Source organism: Gracilinanus agilis, chromosome 4 (assembly GCF_016433145.1).
Source record: "Gracilinanus agilis isolate LMUSP501 chromosome 4, AgileGrace, whole genome shotgun sequence".
NCBI lineage: Eukaryota > Metazoa > Chordata > Mammalia > Didelphimorphia > Didelphidae > Gracilinanus > Gracilinanus agilis.
The window spans coordinates 268,800,793-268,827,572 of record NC_058133.1 but is presented as its reverse complement, the minus strand read 5'-3'; the positions used below and the strand labels follow the sequence as shown (position 1 = coordinate 268,827,572).

Here is a 26,780-nt window from a genome sequence, read left to right as displayed (position 1 = left end):
CTGAAGTGTGGGGCACTGTTAACAAACTTCTGAGTCCTGGGATACCCAAGCAAAGTCTCCTTCTGGACCAGTCACCACCCTAGATATGCTTCCCCTTTTCTCCATGCCCCATGCCTATGTCTCTGTTCTTTCCTCTGCGTGCCTTGTTTAAATACATGCTCTCACAGATCATGACATGATAAGACCTTTTTTAAGCAATGCTCTTCCACAAGCAGGCAATCCAAATAACCACAGGAAACAAGCTAGAAGAGTACTGAGAGCCTCCAGAGATTTTTCTCTCATTGAACGGGGATAGAGAGATGTTCTGTAGATGAGAGAACAATGTGATAACAAGCTTGGAATAAAAGTCAGTTTGTCTGAAGGGCGAAGGGATGGACTAGACCAGAGTGCCTCAAATGAGAGCCCTTGAGTATCTGTTCTCCCCCTAAAGGCATGCTGGTAGTCTCAGGGATAAACAGAGAGGGGCAGCAAGTGGGAACCCCTTACCTGATGCCTTAGATGAGATATGCTGCCTACACACACCTCTATCACTTCTAAAAGTGTGTTTACAGGAAGGAAGTGTCTTCCCAGTAACTGTCTCCCCAACCTCTCATCAGTCAGCAAAAGCCCAACTAATCTCATAGCTATTAGAATAAAAGGAGGGGGAGGAGGGCGGGAACAGGAGCATAATTTCTTCCTTATTGATAGAAGAGGAAGTAATCAACTCCATAAGAGATGACAATTGACATAAAGAACTTTCAGATGATGAAGGTGAGAGAGATCCTAGAATGTGAGAGTGAGGTATCAAACTGGAAAAATAAAGGATGGCTTTCCTCCATCCACACAGACTGACCCCTCAATAGATGATGAGCTGGTGGCAATTAGATGTAGCAACATTAGGAAGTAGAGATTAGGCTGAAAAGCAGAACCACCTTAATGTCCCCGGGTTTCTTAATAAATGATCCTCACCTAGTGCCTAATACTCTGAGGCTGGGGGACTCACAGATGGGTTAGTAGGTCTAAAAGGGCTTTGTAGACTTAAGCAGCAACACTTAGATGCCCTTTAGATGGCACAGGTACAGAATCGAAAAGAAAGTAAAGTCATGGGCCTAATTTCTTCCTGGGTGTGTAGTTTCTGTGAGCTTTGACTGCAAGTGTATTCCAATACACACGTATATAGGGGGCTCTGAGTCCTCCCACTAGTAACTCCCTAGCTCTCCCCCTCCCTCCTCTGCCCTTCCAGTCCCCTTACTGCGACCTTAATCCTGGCCCTCTTCCAGTGTTCCCTCCTTCCCTTTCCATCTTCCCTGTCCCTGGGGACTTGAATCACATCACAGGCTGGTATTCGGCACTAGGGCTTGGGAGGGGTGGGGTGGTTAATAGGGGAGAGGAGGGCCCTTAGCAGGATGAGGGGGATCTTCCTCGTATGCAAGGCGGGGCCAGATACCAGGGGCTCCGCATTCTCTTAGGGGCTAGGGATTGGATCCTTGTTCTGGGTGGAGCACTGGAGCCAGCTCATATCCCCCTAGGGAATCCAGGACCCCGGCAGAACAAAACTGCAGACACTTTCTAGTCGGAGAACTGGCTGGCCCGGGGGCCTCTCACTGCCCCTAGAATTGAGACCATCCCCTCCCTGGTCTTACACGGGGTCGAGACGACCCCAAACCCTACCCTCACTTCCCCCGGCCTAAGCCCCCAGGCATGTTCGGAGAGCGAGGCCAGACGGCCCCCAAGGCCGCGAAGGAGGCCAGAGATGTGCAGAAGCCGCGGGTCAGAGAACGCGCGCGGGGCCGCGGGCGACACTGCTCGGTGACAGGGACGCCCCTCCTCTTGTGCTGCTACCTGGCTTACCTGGCGCTGGGCACGAGCGTGTTCCAGGCGCTGGAGAGCAGCGCTGCACGGGACTCCAAGGAGTTGGAGCCTGAAAACTGGGCGTCCCTGCTCAACTACACGTGTTTGGACAGCCCGGCGCTGGACCGGCTTATCAGGGTCAGGCGGGGGTGTTTCTCTGGGTTCCTGGGGCGAAGGCTGGGGATGGAGAAGGATAGGCTGGAGTAGGATGGTTGCGGGGAGGAGTGGGGGAGGGTGTTCCTAGGATGAGTGGGTGGGGGGAACTGAAGGAAAGCCAAGGCGAGGGACATGCCGGAGGTAGACTGGGATGGAGAGCGCTGGGAGTGTTTCCGAGTGAAGCGTATATCTCTGTTAGGGGTGGGCTACGGGTAGGTGGTGGAGCGTAAAGTAGGAGGGGGCGTCTTTCTTATGAGAAAGAACTTCATAGTTCACTTGGGGTGGGCTGGTGTTGGGGCACTCCACCCCACCCCGCTCCTGCTCCCCGCCTTGTAATCCTGTCCCTTTCCTTTCCACCCTGACCCCGACCCCGGGTCCGCCGGGAGCTAATCTCCAGATCTGGTTCTGTGGTATCACCAAAGTATGAATAAATGGGGGACACTGAAGCACAGCAGTGGCCTGGGTATAAGAGCTCCGAGTCCTGAAGTCCTTGTTAGGGGCGGGACTCCAATCCCAGCTCTCTACTGCTAACTTGCCTTGTAACTTTGGGCAAGTTTAAGTCTTCAGTTTCCTCATCTATAAAATGAAGGGTTTGGACCAGATGACTTCCAATGTTCCTTCCAGTATTCGTTTGAGATGGTATGAAGTGGAGGCGGGAGAAGTACAGAGCCTGAGAAGGGAGGGAGAGGACCTCAACCCTTTATGAACTGATGGGGTCAGTTCCACAGAATAACGATTTTAGGAGAATTCTGCCTACCAGAAACCCATTACCCCAACTGCCACCGCCAAGCGTCAAAGATATCTTGCCTTTGTTGGTAACTAATCTCTCACCTGTGTATCCTTTCCCTAGCAAAAGTCAAGAGACAAACTGAATGAAACAATCTCCCAAATATTGGACCTCAGAAAAATCCATCTCTTGCCAGAATAGCTCTGTGTCCATTCCTTCCCACCTCATTCAATCCCATGCAGTCCCAGAAAGCTGAGTACAACTCCAAGAAACCAGATGGAGTCAAGAGTCCACATACTTTGCTGTTACTTCTCCCAACAAAGGAAAACACAAAAGCATCCTGTTGTATCTCCACTGATCCCAGGAGTTCAGGAAAAGTCTCTCATCCCTCCCTCCCATCTTCCTAAATTCTAGAACCATACTCTAGACTGTAACTTTTGAAATTCTCTACCTTCTCACTAGAGAGGGAAGGGTTTAATGTTACCCTTGCCTGGAAGAACCACATTAATAACTTCTTGTTTCAGTAAGAGAAACACCACTGACTCAGTGCTGAATTCTAGTGGGGGGAGGGGGGGAGGGAAGAAAAAGGTGGGGAAAGCCCTGCAGTCAGGAAATCCTCAGTTTAAGGGAGGAATTATCAAGAGGAGAATTATTGTACCTGAATGAAAGAATAGTATGTATTAAGGACTACATGCCAGGGAATAAAAATAGAAATTTGAGACAGTTCCTGCCTTCCAGGAGTTTATATTTTAGTAGGGGAATCAACAATAAGGAAGTGGACAGGGAGTGGCATTTTGATCTAATAAATCATAGAGATAATGAATGTAGCTGTTAAGGTGTAAATTGACAGTTGATTTCCAGAAGTCAGTCTGCAAACATTTATCAAGGGCTTATATGCCTCGAACTGTGCAAAGTTTGAGTAGAACAAAGAAAAGTAAAAACAGCCTCTGCCTTCAAGTAGCTCACTTTAATGAGGAGACATTATTCAAATATTAGGTAAAAGATATACAGCTAAAAGTAGTCATTTCAGAGGGTCAGGCACAGGCAGCTGGGACTGGAGATGAATGGAGGGGACAGTTAGGGAAAGTCTCCTGTAGAATATGAGATTTAAACTGAGCTGTGAAGGAAACCAAGGAGGGGGAAAAACAGGGAAACTAAAATGTGGAGATGAAAAGGTAAAGCATTCTGGGCTTGTGGAAACAGCCAAATGTGCGCTGAAGCCAGTGCCTGACCATTCCCTGGGATTTGTTCAATTTTTAGTGTATTTATACCTTGTAAGCGGGCAAACACTACAAATCTAGGTTTGGATTATTTTGTTAACTGTCTAGATTAGAAAGCAATGCAGAAAATGTTAGTAATGCAGATTAAATTTAAAAGTATGTTGTGCTTTTCTGAGAGCCAGTGCAAAGAGGAGCAGATGGGTGAGTGTTCTGAAACCGTGAGTAAACCTGTGTGTGGCTATATCAAAGAGTATGGAGTATGAAACGTAAGACTGAATTGTAGCAAGGAGTCCAGGCTTTGAATGCCAAAAAAGAGCATTTTCTATTTTATTCTGGGGATATTAGGGATCCACTAGAGCTCATGAAGGATGGAGGGTAGGAAGTTATAGCATGGCCAAATCTGTGTTTTAGAAAAAAAGTCACTTTTGATAGTTGAGTGGAAGACAGATCAGAGGAGAGAGAGATATGAGGGAGGGGGATGAGTTGCAATTGTCTAGGCAAGAGGCAATGGGAACCATAAGGAAGATTAGGGCTGTGTATGTGAAGAGAAGAGTTTTTTAGCAGAGATGTTAAGGTAAAAAATATGAAAACTGCCAACAGATTGGATATCTGGAGTGAGTGTGAGGAAAAAGTGGAAGATGATATGAAAGTTGCAAGCCTGAGTTACTAGGAGGATATCTTAATAGGTAAGTGCAGAAAAAAGAGAGGTTTAGGAAAGGAAAGATAATGAGTTACTGAGTTTGGTTTTGAGCATAATGGGTTTTAAGATGCTACATACTCCAGTTACAATATGATACTATTGATTTGATTACAGTTTCAGGAGCTAGAGGAGGAGAGACAGAGACAACAAAGAAGGTGAGAGAGAGAAAAAAACTCCCATAAACCAAGGCAGCTAGATAACACAGTGGATAGATGTCAAGCTTGAAGTCAGGAAGATTCACATGCCTGAGTTTAAATCTGACCTGACATTTACTAGCTTTGTGACCCTGGGAAAGTCACCTAAACCTGTTTGCCTTAGTTCCTCATCTGTAAAATGAGTTGGAGAAGGAAATGGCAAGCTACTCCAGTGTCTTTGCCAAAAAAAAAAAAAAAAAAAAAACCTTCAAATTGAGTCATAAAGAATAATAACAAACACCACCATAGACGAGGAGGATGGCAGGAAGAGAGCCAGTGTTGATGGCTGGATGAGATGTGAAGCATATTCTGAGGATAGCTGGAGATAGTGGGCCATGTAGGGGTGTGTGTGTGTGTGTGTGTGTGTGTGTACTCACCAGTCCAAAGTGGGAGCTCCAAAACTGTGTGCCCTAGGGTAGTGTTGGCAAACTTTTTGATTGAGTGGCAAACAGATTGAGTGCCCAAACTGCACCCTCAAGCCATCTGTGAGCCCCTCCCCCAATACCCCAGACAAGAGAGGAAGAAAGTGCTCCATTTGGGCTGCTGGGCAAAAGGACAGGGCATGTGAAAAACATTCTCAGGCACTGTAGAGAGGGGGAACAGAGCAGCCCCCTCCAGCACAAAGAGGCACAGTGCCTTGTATTCCCCAACACAGCCCTAGGGTATATTTTCAGTGAAGGTCTACCTTGGCCAAATCCCTGAGATCACTGTGACTGCTGTCCCCACAGGATATTATCCAGCAGTACAAGCGTGGAGTCATCTTCCCCAGCAACACTACCAGCATGGGCCGATGGGAACTAGCCGGCTCCTTCTTCTTCTCTGTTTCCACCATCACAACCATTGGTAGGGACCTGGAACCGGGGATATGGGGCAGAGGGGAGGAGATTTTTTCTTAGGGACCACTAGGTGTCATACTGCTTGTAGTAAGCAAGATCTGAACTAAATCCTGCCTCATGTACTAGCTACATGACCCTGGACAAGACACTTAATTGCTGCCTGCCTCAGTTTCCTCAACTGTAATCTGTGGATAAGAATAACACCTACTTCACAGGGTTGTTGTACGGATCAAATGAGATAATGTTTGTAAAGTGCTTTGTATACTCTATAATTTTGAAATCTTTTAAGCAGTTTTTTAAATCCTTTTAGTCCTTTGGGGCATTTAGGTGACACAGTAGATACAGTACCAGGCCTAGAATCAGGAATCATCTTCCTGAGTTCAAATCTGTCCTCAGACCTGGCCAAGTCACTTCACTTTGCCTCAGTTTCTTATCTGAAAAATGAGCTGGAGAACGAAATGACAGACTGCTCCAGTATCTTTGCCAAGAAAACCCCTAATGGAGTCACAAAAAAATCAGACATGACTGAAATTCCCAAACAAGCACTATATAAATGGCAGATATTACTGCAGGGAAAGTAAATTATTGCTTAAAACAATAAGAAGAAATAGCAGATATTACTGTCCCAGGTGGTAAAGAAGAAAAGAGTCTGTAGTGCTACCCTTGATTCAGGCTTTCTAAGGTATTTCAGGAATGGGGTTGGAAGGTCTAATGCCCCTAAAAGAGACCTAAAAGTCCTCTACATTGGGGAAAATGCCTTCCTATCTCTAGTAACAACTGGCAAAACACAGGCAGGGACATTTCACTTCAAGGACTGGCTAGAAGCTTGGGGGAGGTTGTAATGAATCTTTTCCTAAAATCTTAGAATATGGAAAAGGACTTTAGAAGTCACCCAGTTCACCACTGCTGCCCCTGGTTTTATAGAGAAGGAAAGTCATTACCCAAAGAGGGAAGAGGACTTGCCCAAGGTCACACAGATATATTTGCAGGACAGATTCTAGCCCAGGTTTTCCAGCTCCAAGTCTAGTTTTCCAACTCACCATCCCACTACAGGGCAGATATTATTCTCCCAATTGTAACCCAAGTAACTTTCACTCTAGCACTATCCTTAGTGGAGGGCTAAGGAAGAACTTTTCTTTGGTATGAAACTGGGGGAGGCTAGGAGAGCCAGCCATTTGCTTCAGTGCCCTCTTCCATATCTTTATGGATCTTGACTCCCTTTGTCACCTCCTGGTGTCCAATGGCCCCTTAGTTCAGCCTTGTACCATATTGGCCACCAGGTGGCAGGATAAAACCATCAGTCAGATCACTGCCTAAAACTCACTTTGGGTGGGATATTGTCCAGTTCCCGGTGTTTAAGGGACTGGAAAAGGGAGGTTTGCATGCCTGAGTGCAGGGGTAGAAAGGATAATGCTAGGGGCCAGCCATTGTCTTGTGCTCTTTTCTGTTCTGGTCTTGTCTAGCTGATTTTTTTTTTAGATACTCACCTTCTGTCTTAGAATTGATACTAAATGTCGTCTCCAAGACAGAAGAATGACAATTAAGGTTAAGTGACTTGCCTGGCATCTCTCTGCTAAGAAGTGCCTGAAGCCACACTTGAACCCAGATCCTCCTGACTCTAGGCCTGGCACTCTATCCACTGTGCTGCCTCTGTCTGACTGAATTTGATCTCATCCCTTACTCCCACCCCAACTAGTTTCCCTGACTGTCTATCCCTAGAGGGGAGATTTTTCCTTTTCTATGTGTCCTCAGTGCTTAGCCTAGGTTCAGGCCCACAGTAAACACTAAATACATGTTTTTTGAATGACTGACTCCTTGGGATGAAGGAAGAACAGCCTCACACATTGGGCTGTTTAATTTAGAGCTAAAATCATTAATTTGTAGAATCATAAATCTCAGGATTGGAGGATTAAATCAAGAAATCATCATCTGAAGTATTCTGCCCTTGGGTATATATACTTCAAATAGAGAAAGCAAGGAAGGGAAGAGAGGAAAATCTAATGGAATAAGTCATTAAGCACTTTGTGCCAAGAACTGTGCTGAGCAGTGATGTTTCTGGTCAAAGTCCCTTGAAGATATCATAGCATCTCAGACTTGGAAAGAATCCCAAAACCTAATCTGACCAGCAATAGGACAAAAATATCATCTACAACATACCTAACAAGTGGACATCTGACGTCTGCTCAAATGCTCCAGTGATGGGGAACTCACTACTCCATAAAGCAATCTATTCTATTTGAGGTTAGTTCTAATCATCAGGCAGCTCTTTCTTCTCTTAAGCCAAAATTTGCCTCCCTCTAAATTCCATGCACTTTTCCTTGTTGTGTCCTCTGTGACCAAGCTGAACAAGACTAATCCTTCACATGTTCAAAATAGCTGTTAGCTTCCCCCTAGTTTTCTTTTCTCCAGGTCATATACCCTCAGGTTCTTTAACTTATCAATTGATATAACTTCAAGTTACCTTACTTTCCTGGCGACCTTCTTCTGGACATCAGTTCCACCTTGTTAATATATATCCCTTCTAAAAGATGGCACCCAGAACTGAATACAATACTCCAGGTCAGAAGGCAGGACACCTCCCCCACCCACTTTGGATGCTAAACTTCTACTGATGTTACCTAAGATTAAAGTAATGCTTTTTTGGCTATCGTATCATTTTGAGCTTGCAGTTCATTAGACTCCCTAGATCTTTTCTCACATGAGTTATTTTCTAGCCAGAGAGGCAACCAAAGATTTGATTTCCTGAGGGAGAGAGGAAACTCAACAAATATTGCTTACTGGGGAAGCAGTGAAAACACAGTGCTTACTTGTGTGCCAAGCACTGCTCTGAGAGGAGAGAATATAAAAGAAAGGCAAGGAGCTACATTTTAATAGGAGAGGCAAATACAAACACCTGTGTACATGCAAGATGTATACAATATAAATAGGTGGTGAGAGAGGACGAGGGGATCGGGAAAGGTCTCTTGCAAAAGATGGGATTTGAACTGAGTCTTGAAAGAAATCAGGAAGAGGAGGTAAGAAGGGAGAGGAAAGCTTCCCTTCCTTCCCTGAGCCATAGCTCCTAGAGTCTTGTCATTGTGGTACCCCAAAGGGTCTCCATTTTCTTTCCATCTTTCCTCCCCGATTCTCCTGTGTTTGAGATCACACTATCCTCTAAGTCACTACTGTACACCCCACAAATGACTTTGCCTATGCATAAAATTTCCTCCTTGCTGCTCAGTTTCTAACCACATCTCCTGCATCCTTTAATTGTGGATTTGATTATTTGAATTGAGCACAATATTTCACATTATTCCTATTAAATTTCATCATCCGCTTTTAGCCTCATTTCATCCTGTTGAAATCTCTTTGTATCCTAATTCCATCTTCCAATATATCAGCTAAACTTGTTAATCATCCACAGATCTAATTAGCAAGCCATCTATGTCTTTAGTCAGTCATCAATAAGGGAACAGAGAAGACAGTCACATTACTCCTCCAGATACCTCCCCCCAGGTTGACACGATCAACACTCAACTGGTTGGGTTGGGTCAGTCAAGAGTCCTAAAACCCACATGACTGTTCTTCTATCATTTGATCTCTCTCTTTCCTTCATGTCTACAAGTACATTTCCAGAGGCCTTCAAATGCTTTCGCAGAAATCCTCATCTACTATATTCTTGGCATCTCCCCTCTGCCCCAATCTTCCTGTCAAAAACTTCTCTTGTATAATTGTCCTGGCTTGTGGTCTTGCCCATGAAGTCACTGTCATTCATGTAAGTTGGTTAAGAGCAAGAGGTAATGGAGTTTGCTACTTCCAGCTACACCAAAAGCATATTACTTGCCAACAGACAGGGCATGGACAGGCCTTAGCAATGAGGAAGGGGAGATGAATGATGAAGAGGATGATGTCACTGTAGGGCTTGGCATCATCACAGATATAAGATCAGAAGGTCAAAGTTTTAGAGCTGGAAAGTCACATCTGAATTATCTCTGAGGGCATTCCAATTCAACCCCTTAATTTTACTACGGGGAAAAACTAAGGCCGAGAGCTTGAGTGAATTGCTCAAGGTCATACAGATAATAAATAGTCTAGTTTAGATTCAAAGTCAGGTCTTCTGACTCTTTCTCTGGCACCAGAAAAAGGGCCCAATAGGTTATGTCTAATCTATGTTCCTTACTCAGGTAATAGACCTTGAATTTTGTATTTTGTGAAGAAGCTACATTTGTGACCAAGATATAAAGGAAGGGGACTAGATGGCTGGGAAAGGGAACAAGAAGACCCAAGATGTGGACTTTTTCCCCCTCTCAAATCTAGCCCACCCCCATGGGTCAAATGTGGTTTTCCAAAATTCCGAATATTATGGTCCTGGTCCTCCTGCAACATAGGTCCCAGCCTAGAATACTCACCACTCCCTCCTTGACCATCCAAGAAAGCTGGTTCTGAGTTTGAAAGATGAGAAGGACCAAGCGAACAAGGAAGTGAGACAATGTGATGCACAGTACAATATAATCAGCCCCTATTTCCTTCCCAGCCCCCTGAATTCACAGAATATACAGAACTAATAAATGTAGTTACTTCCCTTAGAGAATTACTGTCTAAACGTGGAAAACTGACATACGTAAATTAACTCCAGAACATCTTTAAGACAATGTTTCGTAAAATGTTTTACAGCATTGCTAACTGTTGTAAGCGCTGAGGAGACTTAGTAGCAAAAAAATGTCACAGTGGAGGATTAGCCAAGGGAGGCTTCTAGGAAGAAATTAGAGGAGTAAACTAGCAAGCAGCATGAGCCCTGGTGGGATACAATACAGCCTGTGAGGGGAAGCCAGCCTGAATGGAGGGGAAGATAGGTATCAGGAAGTACATATGGTAAGATCCAGGTACCAAAATGTTTAGCCCCATAATCAGCCAGCCTACATGAACAGGTAAGGAAGGGCTTTACCAACCTGTCCACTAATACTCTTATCAAGTTGCAAAGAAGTCTCTATAGTTAAGTGCCCAGTGATGTATCCTTGACTCTCTGTTACTTAACTTTAGAAAAAGGCACTGATAGTGGGGCAGCTGACTAGTTCAGTGGATTGAGAACCAAGCCTAGAGATGGGAGGTCCTAGGTTCGAATCTGGCCTCAGACACTTCCCAACTGTGTGACCCTGGCAAGTCACTTGACCCCCATTGCCCACCCTTACCACTCTTCTGCCTTGGCCAAGACAGAAGGTAAGGGTTTAAAAAAAAAAAAAGAAAAAGAAAAAGGCGCTGATGGTATGCTTATAAAATAGTAGAAACTCCAATGATAGAAGGGATAGCTAATAGGTTGTATGACCTAGTCAAGGATCCAAAAAGATCTGCACAAGCTGAAACATGGAGACAAAAACTAATAAGATGAATCAGAATAAGGATCAATATAAAGGCTTACATTATTGATCCTCCCCCAAAAAAGAATTTTTTTTTTCACAAGAGAGGGGAGGAATAGAGAGCAAGTCTAAAAAATCTGATGCTTTTAAAGGACCAAAAGTTCAACATTCATTGAGAGGCCACCCCCAATTATTGTGATCTTCAATTTATATTAAGAGAAGCACGGACCCAGAAAGAAGCAAGTGAGGGTCCATCCCCCTGGACTCTTCCTTGCCCTGAATAGACCATATCTAGGATATTATTTTCAGGTTTTGGTGCCATGTTATAGATAAGGCATTGACAAGCTGAAGAACATCCAGAGTGGGTCAGAGCACATTAGGGATCACAGGATGCATCTTAGATTTAAGGCAGTTCTTAAATCCCATTGTGTCATAGACCCTTCAGCAGTCTGGTGACGCCTACCAACCCCCTCTCAGAGAAATGTCTATTGCCTACATTCCTAAATGAAGGATATGCTAAATCTAAGTTAGAAATTAATGAAAATTAATTTTCCCCTGAGAACTCAAGTTCTCAGACCCCCTGAACCTACAAAGACCCCATAATATGAATCCCTATTGTAATAGGGCATACAGTTGAAGAGTTAGGCTAGGACCCACCTTTCAACCGCTTATTAAAGAATCCAGACTAATCCAATCAGGAATCACTAGAGTTTTGTTTTTGTTTTTTTCATTATTTGGGCAAGTATATTACTTTCTGTGTCCTAGTCATAATTTCTTTTTCCTCTAGGTAGATAGAATCACTGGAGTTGGAACAGAAAAGTGACTGAATGAGATGGTGCCCATGAGAAATTAATTTGACAGCAGTGGGGCAGTTAGGTGACTCAGTAGATAGAGAGCTAGCCCTGGAGTCAGGAGGACTTCAGTTCAAATATGGTCTCAGATCTTCCTAGCTGAGCGATCCTAGGCAAGTCACTTAACCCCACTCGCCTCGCCCTTACTGCTCTTTTGCCTTAGAAGCTATACTTTGTAGCAATTCTAAGATTGAAAAGGAAAATTATTAAAAAGAAAAAAAATCTGATGGTAGTGTGAGAATGTGTTGAAACCTGAGAAATTTCAGGTTAGGAAGATTTTACAACAACTCTGATATGAGGGAGATAACATTAGAAATAGAATTAAAAGACCTAGGTGCAAGTCCTGATCCTCCTGTTCCCAAACTGTACATCTTCATGTTTGGTCATCTGTTTGGTTATGAGAGGCAGCATAACCCAATGGATAGAGCACTGGTCTTGCAGCCAAGATCTGGGTTGAGATGTCCCAGGGAAACTTTACTGGCTGTAGGACCCTGGGCATGTCACTAAACTTCTTTTGTGCCTCCATCTCCTCAACTGTAAAATGAGGATTATAGCACCTGCCTCATAGGACTCTCATAAGACAGAATGACATAATTATATAAATCATCTTGCAGACCTAAACAATTGTTATGTGCTATAGAAATATCGGCTATTATTATTACATGTAAAGTGAAAATAATAATACTAACACTACCTACTTCATGGGATCAGTTGTGAGGCTCAAACCAGATAATGTCTTAAAATCACTTGGAAACTATAGAGTGAGAAGCAGCTAGATAGTGCAGTGTATAGAGTACCAGGCCTGGAGTCAGGAGGTCCTGGGTTCAAATCTAGCCTCAGACATTTCCTAGCTATGTGGCCCTTTCTTAACCCCAATTGCCTAACTCTTGCCACTCTTCTCTCTTAGAATTGATACTATAAACAGAAGGTAAGGGAAAGGAATGGAGAAAGAAAGAGCCATTATTTATCCTCCTCTAAAGTCTCTAACTCTTACTACTTGGGTGAGTTTGGGCAAATCACTTAACATTGATTCAGTTTCCTTAACTGTAGAATGAAGGAATACAACTGGATGACATTAAAGCCCTTTCCAGCTCTAAATCAATGGCCTCAAGTCTTTCTATGGTGCCACACCATGGCTTGGAATAGACCCTAGGATTCTCAAAAGCTATATATTTTTTAAACCCTTGTATTTCGGTGTATTGTCTCATTGGTGGCAGAGTGGTAAGGGTGGGCAATGGGGGTCAAGTGACTTGCCCAGGGTCACACAGCTGGGAAGTGGCTGAGGCCGGGTTTGAACCTAGGACCTCCTGTCTCTAGGCCTGACTCTCACTCCACTGAGCTACCCAGCTGCCCCTCAAAAGCTATATTTTGAGAAAGTACCAGAGTGCCTTACAGAGAAGGCTGGAATGAAGTCAATAGACCCAAATTTAGCTCTCAACTCTGCCACTCAATTTACTATATACCTGGGAAAGTCATCTAATTTCTCTGACTTCAATTTTTTTCTTCTTCTTCTTTTTTAAGTAAACAGGGTTAAGTAACTTACCCAGGGTCACACAGCTAATAAGTGGCTGAGGCTGGATTTGAACACAAGTCTTCCAGACTCAAAACCCAGCACTCTATCAGCTGTGCTACCTTCAGTTTCCTTATATCAGGACCTCTAAGGTTCCTTCCAATTCCACATCTCTAAACCAATGACCAGTAAAGGGAAAGCCCTATCAGGTCATAGGAATTTAGAAAGACATGCTGCCCTGCCAAGCCTGGTGTTGGGAAATGGCCTGAGTTCAAATCTGGCATCAGAAACTTCCTAGTTGTGTGGCCCTGGGCAAGTCACTTAACCCCAATTTCTTAGCCCTTACTGCTCTTCTATTTTAAATTCAATACTTAATATTGAGTCTAAGAGAGAAAGTAAGGATTAAAAAAAAAGCTCTTTGTACAGTACCTAGCATATGTTAGGTGCCTAATAAATGTTTATTCTTTTCCCTTCTCCTTCCTCATGTCATGAAGGTGACCACGGTTTCTCACAGGCTATACCAGAGGAACATAGCCTCCGGCAGGTTCTACTATATTGAGCTAGAAAGCTACAGGGGTGGTGCTATGAAAATCACGTTTTCTAAGGATCAACCAGCTACTTTCAAAGAGCCCCATCAGAGTAGATTGCCCACATAGTTATGAATTTTTCCCCACCCAGAAGTGGGAATGTTGTTTTCATTGTTATTTTGTATATGAATTAGATGAACAAAATTCTCTTCCCACTCCCACATCCCCCACCAGATCTTTTTCCAATCTGTATCTGATTCGAGACAATCCAACAATATTTAGTATATAGCCTAAGCCAGTAGCTAGAGAACTGGGGATGGAATTGGGAAAGCCTGAATTAAAGCCCCTCTCATGACATATACTGGCTTTGTGACCTTAGTCCCCAGGGAACTCTGAAAGACTATAGTTGCAGAACAGTTGCAGATCTGTCCACACTGATAGAGGAAGCTTACTCATCTGGAGTTCCCTTTACACATATCCAAACTATGTCAGTCAGTCAGCAAGCATTTAATAAATGCCTGCTATGTACTAGGCACTGTGCTAAAGCTGGGGGTACAAAGAAAAGCAAAAAAGTGCTTTTAAGGAGATCACAGTCTGATGAACTTGGTGTTTTAGTAAGAAACTGTGTTTGTGACTGAAACATCAAAGACTGAAGATAATTGGGAAAGAAAAGGAAGGAAAAATGTATTGCTTTTTCTTTTTTTTTAATTAAAAAATCAATTTCCTTCTCTAATCTCTACCCTACCCTCCTAACTAGCACAATTACGGGGAAAAGAAAAACAAAGCAAACCCTTGTGAAAAAAACTACATATTGTAATATATTCTCTATTATTATATTTGAATTTATTTAATGTGGGGAGGCGGGGTCAAACAAAACAAATTCTCCAATTGGCAGTGTCCAGCTAGGTAGCACAAAGGATAGAGTGCTGGGCCCGGAGTCAAGAAGACTCGTCTTCCTGTGTTAAAATCTACTATACTTATTAGCTGTGTGACCCTGGACAAGTCACTTCATTCTGTTTGCCTCAGTTTCCTTATCTGTAGAATGAACTAGAGAAGGAAATGGCCAACTGCTACAGTATCTTTGCCAAGACCCCAATACAATCACAAAAGTCAAATGTTACTAAACAATAACATGAAAATATATGTCTCATTTTGTACCTGAGTCCATTTCCACTTTCTGTTAGGGGATGGGTTATCACTATTTTTATTATCATCTTTTTTTTTTTTTACCATTTTTGAGGGGCTTAAGAAAGAAATAGTCCTGAAACAAGTTTCTATCCCACTATTATTTTTTAATCTTTAAAGTTCTGTGCACAGGTAGATAAAAATAACTGCCTTTTGTAATTGGATAAAAAGTATTGGGATACAAGCTCTTTCTCTTTGAGCTCACCAAAAATGTCCTCAGGACACCTCCAGTGGCAGACACAAAAAGAGTATAATAGATACCTCTTCCTGTTATCTCATACTTTTGATCTCCTCTGCTTGGTCTCTATGTTTTGAAAGCTTTCATTCCATACAGTTTGGATATAATGAGTGTTTGATATGACAACAGTCATTTAAAATGTTGCATTTCATTTTGTATGAATTGATGTGATAGCCAGGCAATTATGGGTAATAGTGGAAAGAAGTCTGTGCTGATAATCTAGTTCAAGTACATTTTATTGGTTGAGGCCTCCAGGATATTTTGAAGTCTATATTAGTAGTATAGGGATTTGTCTATGTGAGTTCATGAAGGACAGCAAAGTTCTGATGTATACATAATTCTAGCCAACAGATTGTGTATTGCTAAGTATTCATTAGGTGCTAAGTTTTTATGGACTATAGTAGTACTGTATAATTTTTTCATCATTTCTTTTGCATAATCTCCTCTTGATCACTATGGTTAGGACCCTTAAGGATAATTCTTTCTCTAATTTCTGGTGGCAGTGTCCTGGTCTGTAAGTACCATCATAAAGCACCTCCTTTTCCATCAATTAGTTCACATGGCACAGTCATTTTTGTTATTATTAAAATTACCTTAGTGTGAGGGAATAGCAGACTGAACTAGGTTGGTAATGAGAGGAATAAAGAGGAATGAGCAGATATGAGAAACCTTTTGGGAAAAGAATTAATAGAATAAATTTGTAAATAAAATTGTTAGTTGAGTGACTAGTAGAACTAACAAACAGGGAGCTTGTTTGATTTTAGATTTAGCTTTGTATTTAGTAGGCAAATAGATGGATGTATGGATGGATGGATGGGTGGGTGGATAGATGGATGGATGGATGGATGAAGAACTTGAATTACAAATAGGATTCCTACAAATCCTATAAAAAGCTGAAACAGAGAACTAAAGTTACAGATATGGTTATCAAATTAGACTTGATGGTTGAATGAAAAGAATGAAAAGATAGAAGAGAGATGGCTCATCAGTGAAGATGGGAAGGGAAAGAGGGGATAAAAGAGGAGACAGAGAAAGATAAGTTAGAGAAGTAGGAGTAGAATCAAACCAGTATAATACCATATTATGAAAGCCAAGGGAAGAGAGTATGCTGGAATGGTCAACAGGAATGGATGCTACAGAACAGTTAAGAAAGAGGAGACCTAAGGAGGTCACTAATGACCTTAGACTGGAAATAATTTCAATAAAATGATGGCAGTAGGAATACTGGGTTACTAGGGTTAAATTTATAGGGTTAATTCCTAGGGTTGGGTGGCAGAAAAGGAGAAGGGGGTAGGAGAGGGATGAGAGAAGAGTAAATAAAGGTATAAAAGGGAAGCAAAAACTTTTCAGATGGATGGGACCTTCCTGATGTCATAAAGTTCATTTAGAATTGCTCTTCCTTGTCCCTTTCTGCAAAGCCAAGGAGGAATTGGGCAGGGCCTTCAACCAGTGGCTGTCCTATTCCATTCCATCTTCACCTTCTCCAAGGGAATATATCATCAAGGAAAGAGATAATGCTCTTTCATCCTTTTTCTCCATTTTCTTCAATATGCCCCTTTCTTCACCTTCCATGGATCTGGAAATTCTGAGAACAGAGAGGCAGAAGAGACTAGTAAGGTATGGTGATGGAGGAGATTTGGGGTATCTCCTGCATTCATTCCCTGTAATACCTACCTCCTCCTCTGCCTCAGGCTATGGGAACCTGAGCCCCCAAACAATGGGTGCCCGTCTCTTCTGCATCTTCTTCGCTCTTCTGGGAATCCCTCTCAATCTTGTGCTGCTCAACAGGCTGGGACGCCTCATGCTCTCCTGGGTTCAGCGTTGGGCCCTGTGGCTGGGTGGGGCCCAGAAGGTAAGAGATATTGGAAGGGGAAGGAAGGATGTGGAGACAATGGTAGAAGTTGGGGAAATATTGAGCCAGGTGCCCTGCAGAGAACTTGGGGATCATTTCTGAGGATGGGGAATCCCTTGGGAGAGAGGGGGAACATTACTGAGGATGAGTCATTCTTAGAGATCAGTGGTGAGGGATAGGAAAGGAAAAGTCACTACTTAAAATGGGGGAGTTATTATAAGTGTGGGGTTCCTACCGAGTTGAAGGATCATTTGAGGAGGGACCCTTCTTAACAGGCAAGGAAGAAGTCATGGAGGTCAAGAGGAATGCTAGCTGCATGGAGGTCTGAGGTATAAAGGTATACAAGTGATAGTGGAGAGGGTGGTTACTGCTTCATGCCCCCAAATTCAGTTTGTCTCTTGGGAACCTGCAAGATTTTGCCCCCTTAGATCTACTCCCTATCTTTCCAGACATGCTCCCATGGTTTCTTGTCTATATTCCCTTACAGAACCAAGCCAGAGCCCGGTGGTATGCTGGCTCCTTTGCCTTCTTCTCAGGCCTCCTACTCTTCTTCTTGCTGCCTCCAATCCTCTTCTCCTCCATGGAAGGATGGAGCTATGAAGAAGGATTCTACTATTCCTTCATTACCCTCAGCACTGTGGGCTTTGGTGACTATGTAATAGGTGAGTTGCTGGGAGGGAGGGGCAAAAAGACTTCCAAGGATCATCACAGTCATCCTCCTGCCTTCGGGCTAGACATTCTCTCTTTCCTTCCTTTCCTTGAGATTTCAAGGATGATACCTTATCTCTGAATTAAGAATTATCTAAGAATTTCACACCACAGTGGCTATTCCACTTCCTAACTATAACTATGGGAAAGTCAAGCTCTTTAGACTTTCATCTTCTCCTCTCTAAAATCAAGGAGTTCGCCTAGATGATCTCTATGAAATCCTATGAACCTATGGTCCTAAATCTCTTAACACAGAGCCTGGAATATAGCAGGTGCTATATAAATGCTTTTTCCCATTCCCTTCCCCCCCCCCCCCATGGAGCTAAATCTAGAACTGGAAATAGGCAAGCTATGCACTCAATGTGCAAGGAAGCACCAAGAGTGAAGCCTTAGCCTTGCTGTGTTGACGCCACAGGTAAAAGTAACAAGAGTAACCTGTGGCACCAAGAAAATGTAGCATGGTGGCCATACCCTGGTAAAATCCTCTAGGCCAACAAGCTAAACCAGGTTGAGGATGACCAACAGACCTCAAACCCATCAGTGAGTTAGGGAGACATTACCCCACTCATGTGGCAATGACCCCAGCAGAATGGGTAGAAGAGAACAATTTGTTCCAAGGGCTATGAAGGTGGCTGAAGCAGGTGTTATGGAACACTTAGAGACCTGGCAGACATTAAAGATGCCAACGTCATCCACTGCATCCTGGGCTATGACCAGTCCTGACTTTTGTCTTGCCATTGGACTTCAATGACTGAATGATTAAAGCTAAGGTTTTGTGCAACTCTGCCTCATCTATATCCAATTCATGTACTCATGAATTCATATATTCATCCAATTTACCCCCATGATGAGAATGATTCTCTTCAAAAACAAAAGATGATCAAGCCCGTTTTTTTTAAGAGGCCTCAAATTCTACTCTTTGTGGCACGTTTCTCTTTCAGAGATGCCTCAAATCCTTCCAGCTGCTCAGTTACACACACATTTTTCAAGCACAAGAGGGCTCCATTTTCAAACTTTGCTGCAGAGTGCACAAAAGCCTGATCCTAATTCTTCCTAAATCCCTCCTGTTTTAGGTTCTTCTTTTGGTCCAGTCTTCAGGGGAAAGTGAGGGTAGCTTGGTCTCCATTCTCCAGCTCATTGGTCAAAAGCTCCAAAGGCTGTGGACAGTTCAATGTGGCTCCTTCCTCCCTGCTGGAGAAACAATTTAAAGTAGTGAGTGATGGGGTGATATATATTCCCACTAAAGAAAGTTGAGGGCTCCAATTAATGTTTCCTGGGTCATTAAGGAGGCAGAAGCCTCCAGGCTGTCCAGATCTCCTCTTCCAGACCCTCCCCCATACCCTCACACCCAATGTAGGAATGCCCAATCTTAGGAAGGTGGGGCAGAGAGGGGGAATAGATCACACATCAGTCATTCCGATCATACCTGAACTTCTAAGAGTTATGTTCCATATAAAGTCAAATATACCACTCTGTGTGGACAGAACAAGAGACTAGGAGGAAAGAGACCTGAGTTCAAGTTCCACCTCTGCCACTGATTAGCTAACAGATAATTCTCCTTCTCTTAGTTCACCTGTAAAATCAGAAAGGTAGACCAGCATCTTCCAAAATGGATCACACAGAAACCTAATGTCCAACATTTTGTTTGGAGAGGAGGGGGAGTGGAGAAAGATGTCTGTGAGAACATATTACTAGTCCTTTCCCTCTAAAATTTTAAGTATATATATTTTAAAAATATTGTGGCAATTTCTCTAATAGGAAATTTAGCATATTTTTCCCTCTTAAATTTAAAGCATATATTAAAACAATATTGTGGCATTTTTCCAGTAGGAAAATTGACTTATTTTCATGTATTTTACTACAAAATTCTCCCAGCCCCTTTCCCATCCCCTCTATCTCAGGGATGTGCCATGTCCTTAGGCTTCTCCCAAACTCACACAACCAACAGCATTTATCAGTGCTGTCAATATAGCTGAAACTCTAAAGTATTCCTTGGTCAAACTAGATGGATCTCTAAGGGTCCTTCTACTTCTAGAGAATTACCTAATTTTTTTTTTAAACTTTTAACCTCTGCCTTAGAATCAATACTAAGTATCAGTTCTAAAGCAGAAGAGTGATAAAAGCTAGGCATTTGAGGTTAAGTGACTTGACCACAGTCACATATCTAGAAAGTAAGTGTCTGAAGCCAAGAGGATTATCTAATTTAGTAATATAACAGCAGTCAGGCAGGTAACCACCATTTATTATGTGCTTATTATGCGCCTATTGAGGCAGCTTGGTGGCTCATTGCCTAAAGTCAGAAAGATCTGAGTTCAAATCTGGCCTTAGATACTTCTTATCTGTGCAACTTTGAGCAAGTCACTCAACCCTGTTTGCCATATTCCCTCATCTGTTAAATAAGCACGAGATGGAAATGGCAGACTACTCCAGTATCTTTGCCAAGAAAACCCAAATCAGGTCAAAAAGAGTGGGACACAACTAAAAATGACAGAATTACAATGACAACAACAATCCTTTGCTAAGGGTTAAGATAGAAAGGCAAAAGGTAGCCACTGTTTGTTTGTTTTTTACCCCCATTCTTAAGAAGCTTTCAATTTAATGGGGGAGACAACATGTAACTAACCAGTTACGTACAAGATATATGTGGAGTCCATCAAGGATGTGATTTGCCACCCGAATTTTACATTTTCAGTCTGAGCATTTATATCTCAGAGGCTGGAATCATGGGGAGGGAAGTAGCCCAGTGAATAGAGAGCCAGGTCTGGAGTCAAGAGATCCTGGATTCAAAAGTGACCTCAGATATTTCCTAACTGGGTGACCCTGGATAAATCACTTAACCCCATTTGCCTACCCCATATCACATTTCTGCCTTAGAATTCATTTGAATTCTAAGACAGAAGATAAGAGGAGAGAGAGAGAAAGAGAGGGAGAAAGAGAAAGAGGGAGGAAGGAACAGAGAGGGAGGAAGGAAGGAAGGAAGGAAGGAAGAGAAATTAGCAATCACTACAAATCAGGACTTGATTTCCTGTTTTGTTGATTGTCTATACTTTTTAAATGCTAATAATGCCTAATAATAATAATAATAAAGTATATGATCCAAATTTTCCCTCAAGAGCATGGTTTTAAAGTGTTTACCAGCATACCTAGGTTTTGCTCTTTCTAAACATTAAACGTTAAGCAGCAATTTAACAGAAGATTCAGGGAATTGAGTTATCATCAGACTGGAAGCCTAGTGACCGAAGGAGAAAGAAGAGGAAGAAAAAGAGGAGGGAGACAATGATGATGATGAAAATGACTTGATAGTGATAATCACTGATATTTATATGGCTCCTTAAGGTTTACAAAGTGTTATACATCCATGATCTTATTTGAGCCTCATAGCATTCCCTGGAGTAGATAGGAGGTAATCTCAGATATGTAGAACATAACTCTCCAGTGGCAAAAAAAATGAAAGATTAAGAAGCCTCTTCATGAGGGTGAACGAGGAAAATTTAAAAGCTGGTTTAAACCTTAACATCAAAACTAAGATTTTGGCAACTGGTCCCATCATTTCCCAGCAGATCATGGGAGAAGAAATGGAAACAGTTATCAGATTTTATATTCTTGGGCTCCGAGATCACTGCAGATGGTGACTGCAGTGATGAAATTAAAAGATGCTTTCTCCTTAGAAGGAAAACTATGGCAAATCCAGCCAGCATACTAAAAATCAGAGATATCACCTTTCTGACAAAGGTCTATATGCTCAAGGCTATGATTTCTCAAGTGATGATGTATGGCTGTGAGAGTTAAACTATAAGGAAAGCTGAGTCCCATAGAATCTACTTTTTTTGTGGTGCCGCTTTTGAAAGCAACAGAATCTGCTTTCAAATTGTGATGCTGGAGAAGACTTTTGAGAGTCCCATGGACAGCAAGGAGATCAAAGCAGTAAATATTTAAATTAATTCAGACTCTTCACTGGAAGATCAAATACTGAGGCTGAAGCTCAAATATTTTGGCCACACAATGAGAAGACAGGACTCATTGGAAAAGATTAATGTTGAGGGAAATCACAGGCAAAAGGAGAAGGGGATGGCAGAAGACTAGATAGATAGATAACATCATGGAAGCAATGAACAGGAGCTTGGACAGTCTTAGGGAGATAGTGAGGCTAAAAGGACCTGGCATGCTATGGTCCATGAGGTCATAAAGAGTCAGACATGATTGAATGACTAAACAAAAATTTCAGAGGGAAAGCACTGGGGTAGGAAGAAATAGAAAAGCCTCCCGCAAAAGCTGAGACGTCTTGAAGAAAGACAGAAACAAATAACACTAGCTTTAAGAGTTTACATAATTATAAATTAAAAGCTTATATATTAAATACATAAGTATAATGTATAATAAATTTATATATAATTTATATAAATATATAATTATAAAAGCACCACCTTAAGGGCTGTTGGGAGGATCAAATCAGATAATTCTTGGTTGCTTCTCACATCAGCTCTATAAGTCAGGTGTTATTATTATTGCTATTTTACTGAAGAGGAAGCTGAAACTGAGTGACTTGCCCCAGGCCACTATCCACCAATCCTAAGAGTCACAGAAAAGAAGGGAGAGCATTCCAGGCCTAGAGGATAGCCAGGGAACAGGCATGGAGTAAGGCTATAGAGAGTTGGGTTCAAGAAACAACAAGTAGGCTGATAAAACTGGATTCAGGAGTACTTAGAGGAAAGATAAAAAGGGGCCAGGTTACGAAGGTCCTTAAATGCCAAACAAAGGAGTTTTATGTTTGATTCTGGAAGTAGCAGGGAGCCATTGGAATTTACTGAGGGGGCATAGTGACACGGTGAGACCTATGTTTTAGGAAAATCATTTTGGCAGTTTGAGGGAGGATGGATTGGAGCTGGGGGAAAAACAGGACTTTAAATCTTCATTGTTTTAATTTGGTAGTTCTCCAGAGGGCAGGATTTCAATTCGATTCAATAAATATTTATTAAGCAGTTGGGGTGCATAGGTATTTGAGAAGGACTAGTACCTCTGGTGTGAAGGCTTGCTCATCTACCTTTAGCATCCACCTGGCACTCAATTCAAACCTTTGGCTCCAAGAAGCTGTAGCAAATGCAATAGCCACAGGCTGGCAAAACCATCTAGACAGACTGGCTTAACCAGGCTGAGGGTAACCAATGGGCCACAAACCCACTGGTGAATTATAGGAATGCCTGCCCCAAGCATGTGAAGACTTCTCCCTGTGGAATGAGCAGAGAACAATCTGTTCCATAGCCCATGAAAGCTGTCGAAGCAGGCGGTGTGGAGAGCTTAGAAGTTCATTAGATATGGAAGATGCCAAGGTTATCCACTGCATCTCAGGCCACAGCCAATCATCCTGACTTCTGTCTTGCCACCAGACTTCAGTGACTCTGGAAGAGAGAGTGAGGCTAAAGACTTTGTACATCTCTGCCTCTCTTAAATCCAGTTCATTCAAAAGTAAAGACTCCAGGTTGTCATTGGAACTATTTGAACACAAAGGACAAAGAACAACGATTAAGTGCCTTCTGTGTACTAGACATTGGGCTAAGAACTGGGGATACAAATAAGAAAAAGAAAGACAGCCCTTGATCTTACCATCTAATGAGGGAAGATAATGCACAAACAGTAGCTGAAAAGGATTGGATGGGGAGGGTATACCAAGCTCAGGGTTATAATACCAGTGGGGGTAAGGGGGAAGCAGCCAAGCTGCTTAAATGCAGAATTACTTGGAAAGTTCTGAGCCCTCTATAAAGGAAAATTTTGTAGGAATTTATTACCCCATCCTCCAGCTCTTCAATCAGAGAAAACAAGAAACTGAGGAAGTTGAGTCTTAAAAAGTGTCAGTCCAGGCAGCTAGATGGCATGGTGGATAGAACACCTGGTCTGGAATCAGGAAGATCTGGGTTCAGGTCTAGTGTCAGACTGTTCCTGCCTGTGTGATCTTGGGCAAATCACTTATCTTTGTCTGCCTAGCCCTTGCCCTTCTGTCTTAGAGTTGTCAATATAATAGAAAGTAAGAGTTATTTTGGGGAGAAAAAAACCTAGGTAAGTCTGTATGGGGATGATGTTTCAGGGGATCAGCTTTTCTCTTAGAGAAGGCATGATATACTGTGGAGCTGAACCTAGCTGCATGACCCTGGACAAGTCACTTAACCCCAGTTGCCTAGCCTTTCCACTCTTCTGCCTTGGAACCAATACACAGGATTGATTCTAAGACAGAAGGTAAGGGTTTAAAAAAAGAAAAAAAAAAAAAAAGCTGAGCTGCTGATGGAAAATAGAGTTACCTGGGATTACAACCTTTTTTCCCCAAATGGAGAAACTGAGGTCTATCTGCCAGAGATGATACCCCTCAGATCACAGAACAGCAGAGCCATGGATGGAAGCCATCCTCACTGAGGCTTTCAGAGCCTCTTTATCCCACAATCTGTGGTGAGGGTCAGTCCCCCTTGCCAACCATTGGCTCCCTTCCAGCCCTGCCTCTCTTCCTTCAATTGCATTTGCTACCCATTTAAGCCCTTTGCCAGCTGCTTGGTCCCCCGACCTTTATGTTTGTGGCTGAAAAATGAAATAAGAGGACAGAAAAATCCCTCCTTCCACCCTACTCCCCCCTTGCCTGCTGCTGGCTACAGAGAAATCTTGCTCACTACTGATCTCATTTTGGCTCCCAACTAAATCATAGCCCTGAGCTTTAGTAATTCAATCAGCCTTAATCCAATCCCCACCACTGAGGCAGCAGGGCCACACCAGGAGGGGTACCAAGGCCAAGGAGAGGAAGAGAAGGTGAGAGACAGGAGGTGGGTTTTTTTTTTTTTCACCTTTGCTTCCTTCAGCCTGGTATTTCTGAGCACCCAAAATAAGTCTGGGAGATCACTCTCATATGATAAGGCAAGAGAAGGGAGTGGTCCTCAGCCCCAGACACATAACATCTCTGGATCTCTTGGGGAAATTGGGGGAAGGGAAGGTCTGAAACAAAGGAAGAAAGGCTAGGGAAAGGAATTTCAAGGAAGAGGATTAAAACTAGTTATCTTTGGAAAGTAAAAGGAAACTGGCTGGTGTCATATCACTTTGTGCCATGCCTAGCACATAGTAGATACTTATGGAACATTTATTGTATTATAATATGGAAAAAGTCCTTGCCTTCAGGGAGCTCCCAGGCTGGATCTAACAAAGCAACAAACAAATACAGAGGCATCTACTGAAAACACAACATAAAATATGTTTTGCATGACTTCATATGAATAATCAATATCATATTGCTTGACTTCTCCAGAGGTGGGGGAAGAACAGAAAGAAAGGGAAGAATTTGGAACTCAAAATATTTTCTACTGAATGTTAAAAAATATTTTACAATTTACCCAAGAAAAAATAAATTTTACATGTAATTGTGAAATATTTAATGAAATAAATTTTAAAAATTAGAAAAAGAAAAGGAAACATACTATAAGTAAGTCATCTCAAAAAAATAGAGATCCAAGGCAAAGGAGATTTAAAATAGCCAGATTTGTATAGCATTTTAAGGTTTGCAAACCACTTTGTATATATTATCTCATTTGATCTTCAGAACAATCCTACCTAGAAGGTAGGTGCTATTATCATCTCCATTTGACAGATAAGGAAACTGAGGCTGAGAGGTTATATGATTTGCCCAGGATCACATAGCTATTAAGTTCTCAAAGTTGAGATGATTTCTTGAGCTCTTTCTTTTTCCCAGGGATGGATCCAAATCGGAAGTACCCAGTATGGTACAAGAATATCGTGTCCATGTGGATCCTTTTCGGGATGGCTTGGCTGGCCCTCATCATCAACTTGGTCATCTCTCTGCTGGAGAGTTCAACAGTCCTGTGCCCTTGCAGTCAAAGGTACCCATGCAGGACTTGGGGATCCACTGAAGACACTAACCACCACAGATCAAAAATAATTCATTTATAATAGTGGTGGGAACCCCACCCATAGCTGATAATGGATGGAACAAGACCCTTTGGATTTAGATCTGGAAGGAACTTTAGAGATCATCCAATCCCTCACTTTACATAGTGGAAAACTGAGGCCCCCAGAGAGGTACCGACTTGTCCTAGATCTCACACAGTAAAAAGCAAAAGTGGCACTTGAATTCAGACCCGGGTCTTCTGAATCCCCCATACTTTTATAGCAGCTCCCCCTCCTTCTCCTCCTCACCATCACCACCTACCTACAAGATGACTCATTGCTAATCCTCAATGAACCATAACCTGTGACCTCCTCCCCTTCCTCCCTGGCTTCCTGCCAGCCCTTCTCTTGTGTTGGCCACTCCAGAAAAACATCCTCTCCTCCACACACCACTACCACCGCTTGCATCAGAGCTCCATGTAACTCACACCCCAAATAGTAAAAATCAGAGACACAATTAGAGGATCAAAGAGAAAAGGCCCACAGTATGGAATTTACCCAAGAAAAAATGAATCGTGTTTGTGTAAGAGAGACATAAACTCCTCAAGTTCAGGGAGTCTATTTTGTCTATGAGCATGCCTTAAGAAGTGCTAAATAAATCTTAAATTGAATTGAATACAAAAGGGGTGTGGGAAATGTTGGGGTATTGCCCAGGACTTTAGAAGGCTTTGAATCTGGGAAGACCAAGTGCCGTATAAATGAATTAATGTTGTTGTTGCTGCTGCTGCTGCTGCTGCTGCTGCTGCTGCTGCTGCTGCTGCTGCTGCTGCTGCTGCAAGAAGCATCTTATCCCAGAAAGACCTGGGTTCAAGATTTGCCTTATGACACATTACTGGATATTTGATCCTGGACTAGATACTTAACCTCTCCAAGCTATAGGTCAAGTCAAAGGTGGCAAGCATGATGCCTATGGACCACTTTGCTGAAACCACACTCCAGAGAGTGTAGCCAGAACCAGATTAAAATGTAATGGGTGGTGGG

The 26,780-nt window shown here is 42.6% G+C and overlaps 1 protein-coding gene and 1 long non-coding RNA gene across 2 annotated transcripts; one reads left to right on the top strand and one right to left on the bottom strand.

The window, feature by feature from the left end:
- The first annotated feature begins 1,680 nt into the window (after window positions 1–1,680).
- KCNK17 (potassium two pore domain channel subfamily K member 17) lies at window positions 1,681–25,802 on the top strand. The gene is made up of 5 exons (XM_044674425.1): window positions 1,681–1,968; window positions 5,556–5,670; window positions 16,999–17,159; window positions 17,647–17,821; window positions 25,585–25,802. The coding sequence occupies exons 1-5, from the start codon at window positions 1,681–1,683 to the stop codon at window positions 25,800–25,802; spliced, it is 957 nt and encodes a 318-aa protein (XP_044530360.1).
- On the bottom strand, window positions 15,531–17,088 carry LOC123245509. The gene is made up of 2 exons (XR_006506113.1): window positions 16,982–17,088; window positions 15,531–16,892 (listed from the first exon to the last, which is right to left on the bottom strand). It is a non-coding gene; the product is annotated as an uncharacterized LOC123245509 (long non-coding RNA).
- Window positions 25,803–26,780: the final 978 nt, after the last annotated feature.

Excerpts from the sequence above, each read along its gene's own strand:
- KCNK17 (XM_044674425.1), top strand. The coding sequence starts at position 1,681 with ATGTTCGGAGAGCGAGGCCAGACGGCCCCCAAGGCCGCGAAGGAGGCC. Across the intron at positions 5,671-16,998 it reads TTCCACCATCACAACCATTG|GCTATGGGAACCTGAGCCCC; the intron begins GTAGGGACCTGG and ends CCTCTGCCTCAG. Across the intron at positions 17,160-17,646 it reads GGCTGGGTGGGGCCCAGAAG|AACCAAGCCAGAGCCCGGTG; the intron begins GTAAGAGATATT and ends ATTCCCTTACAG.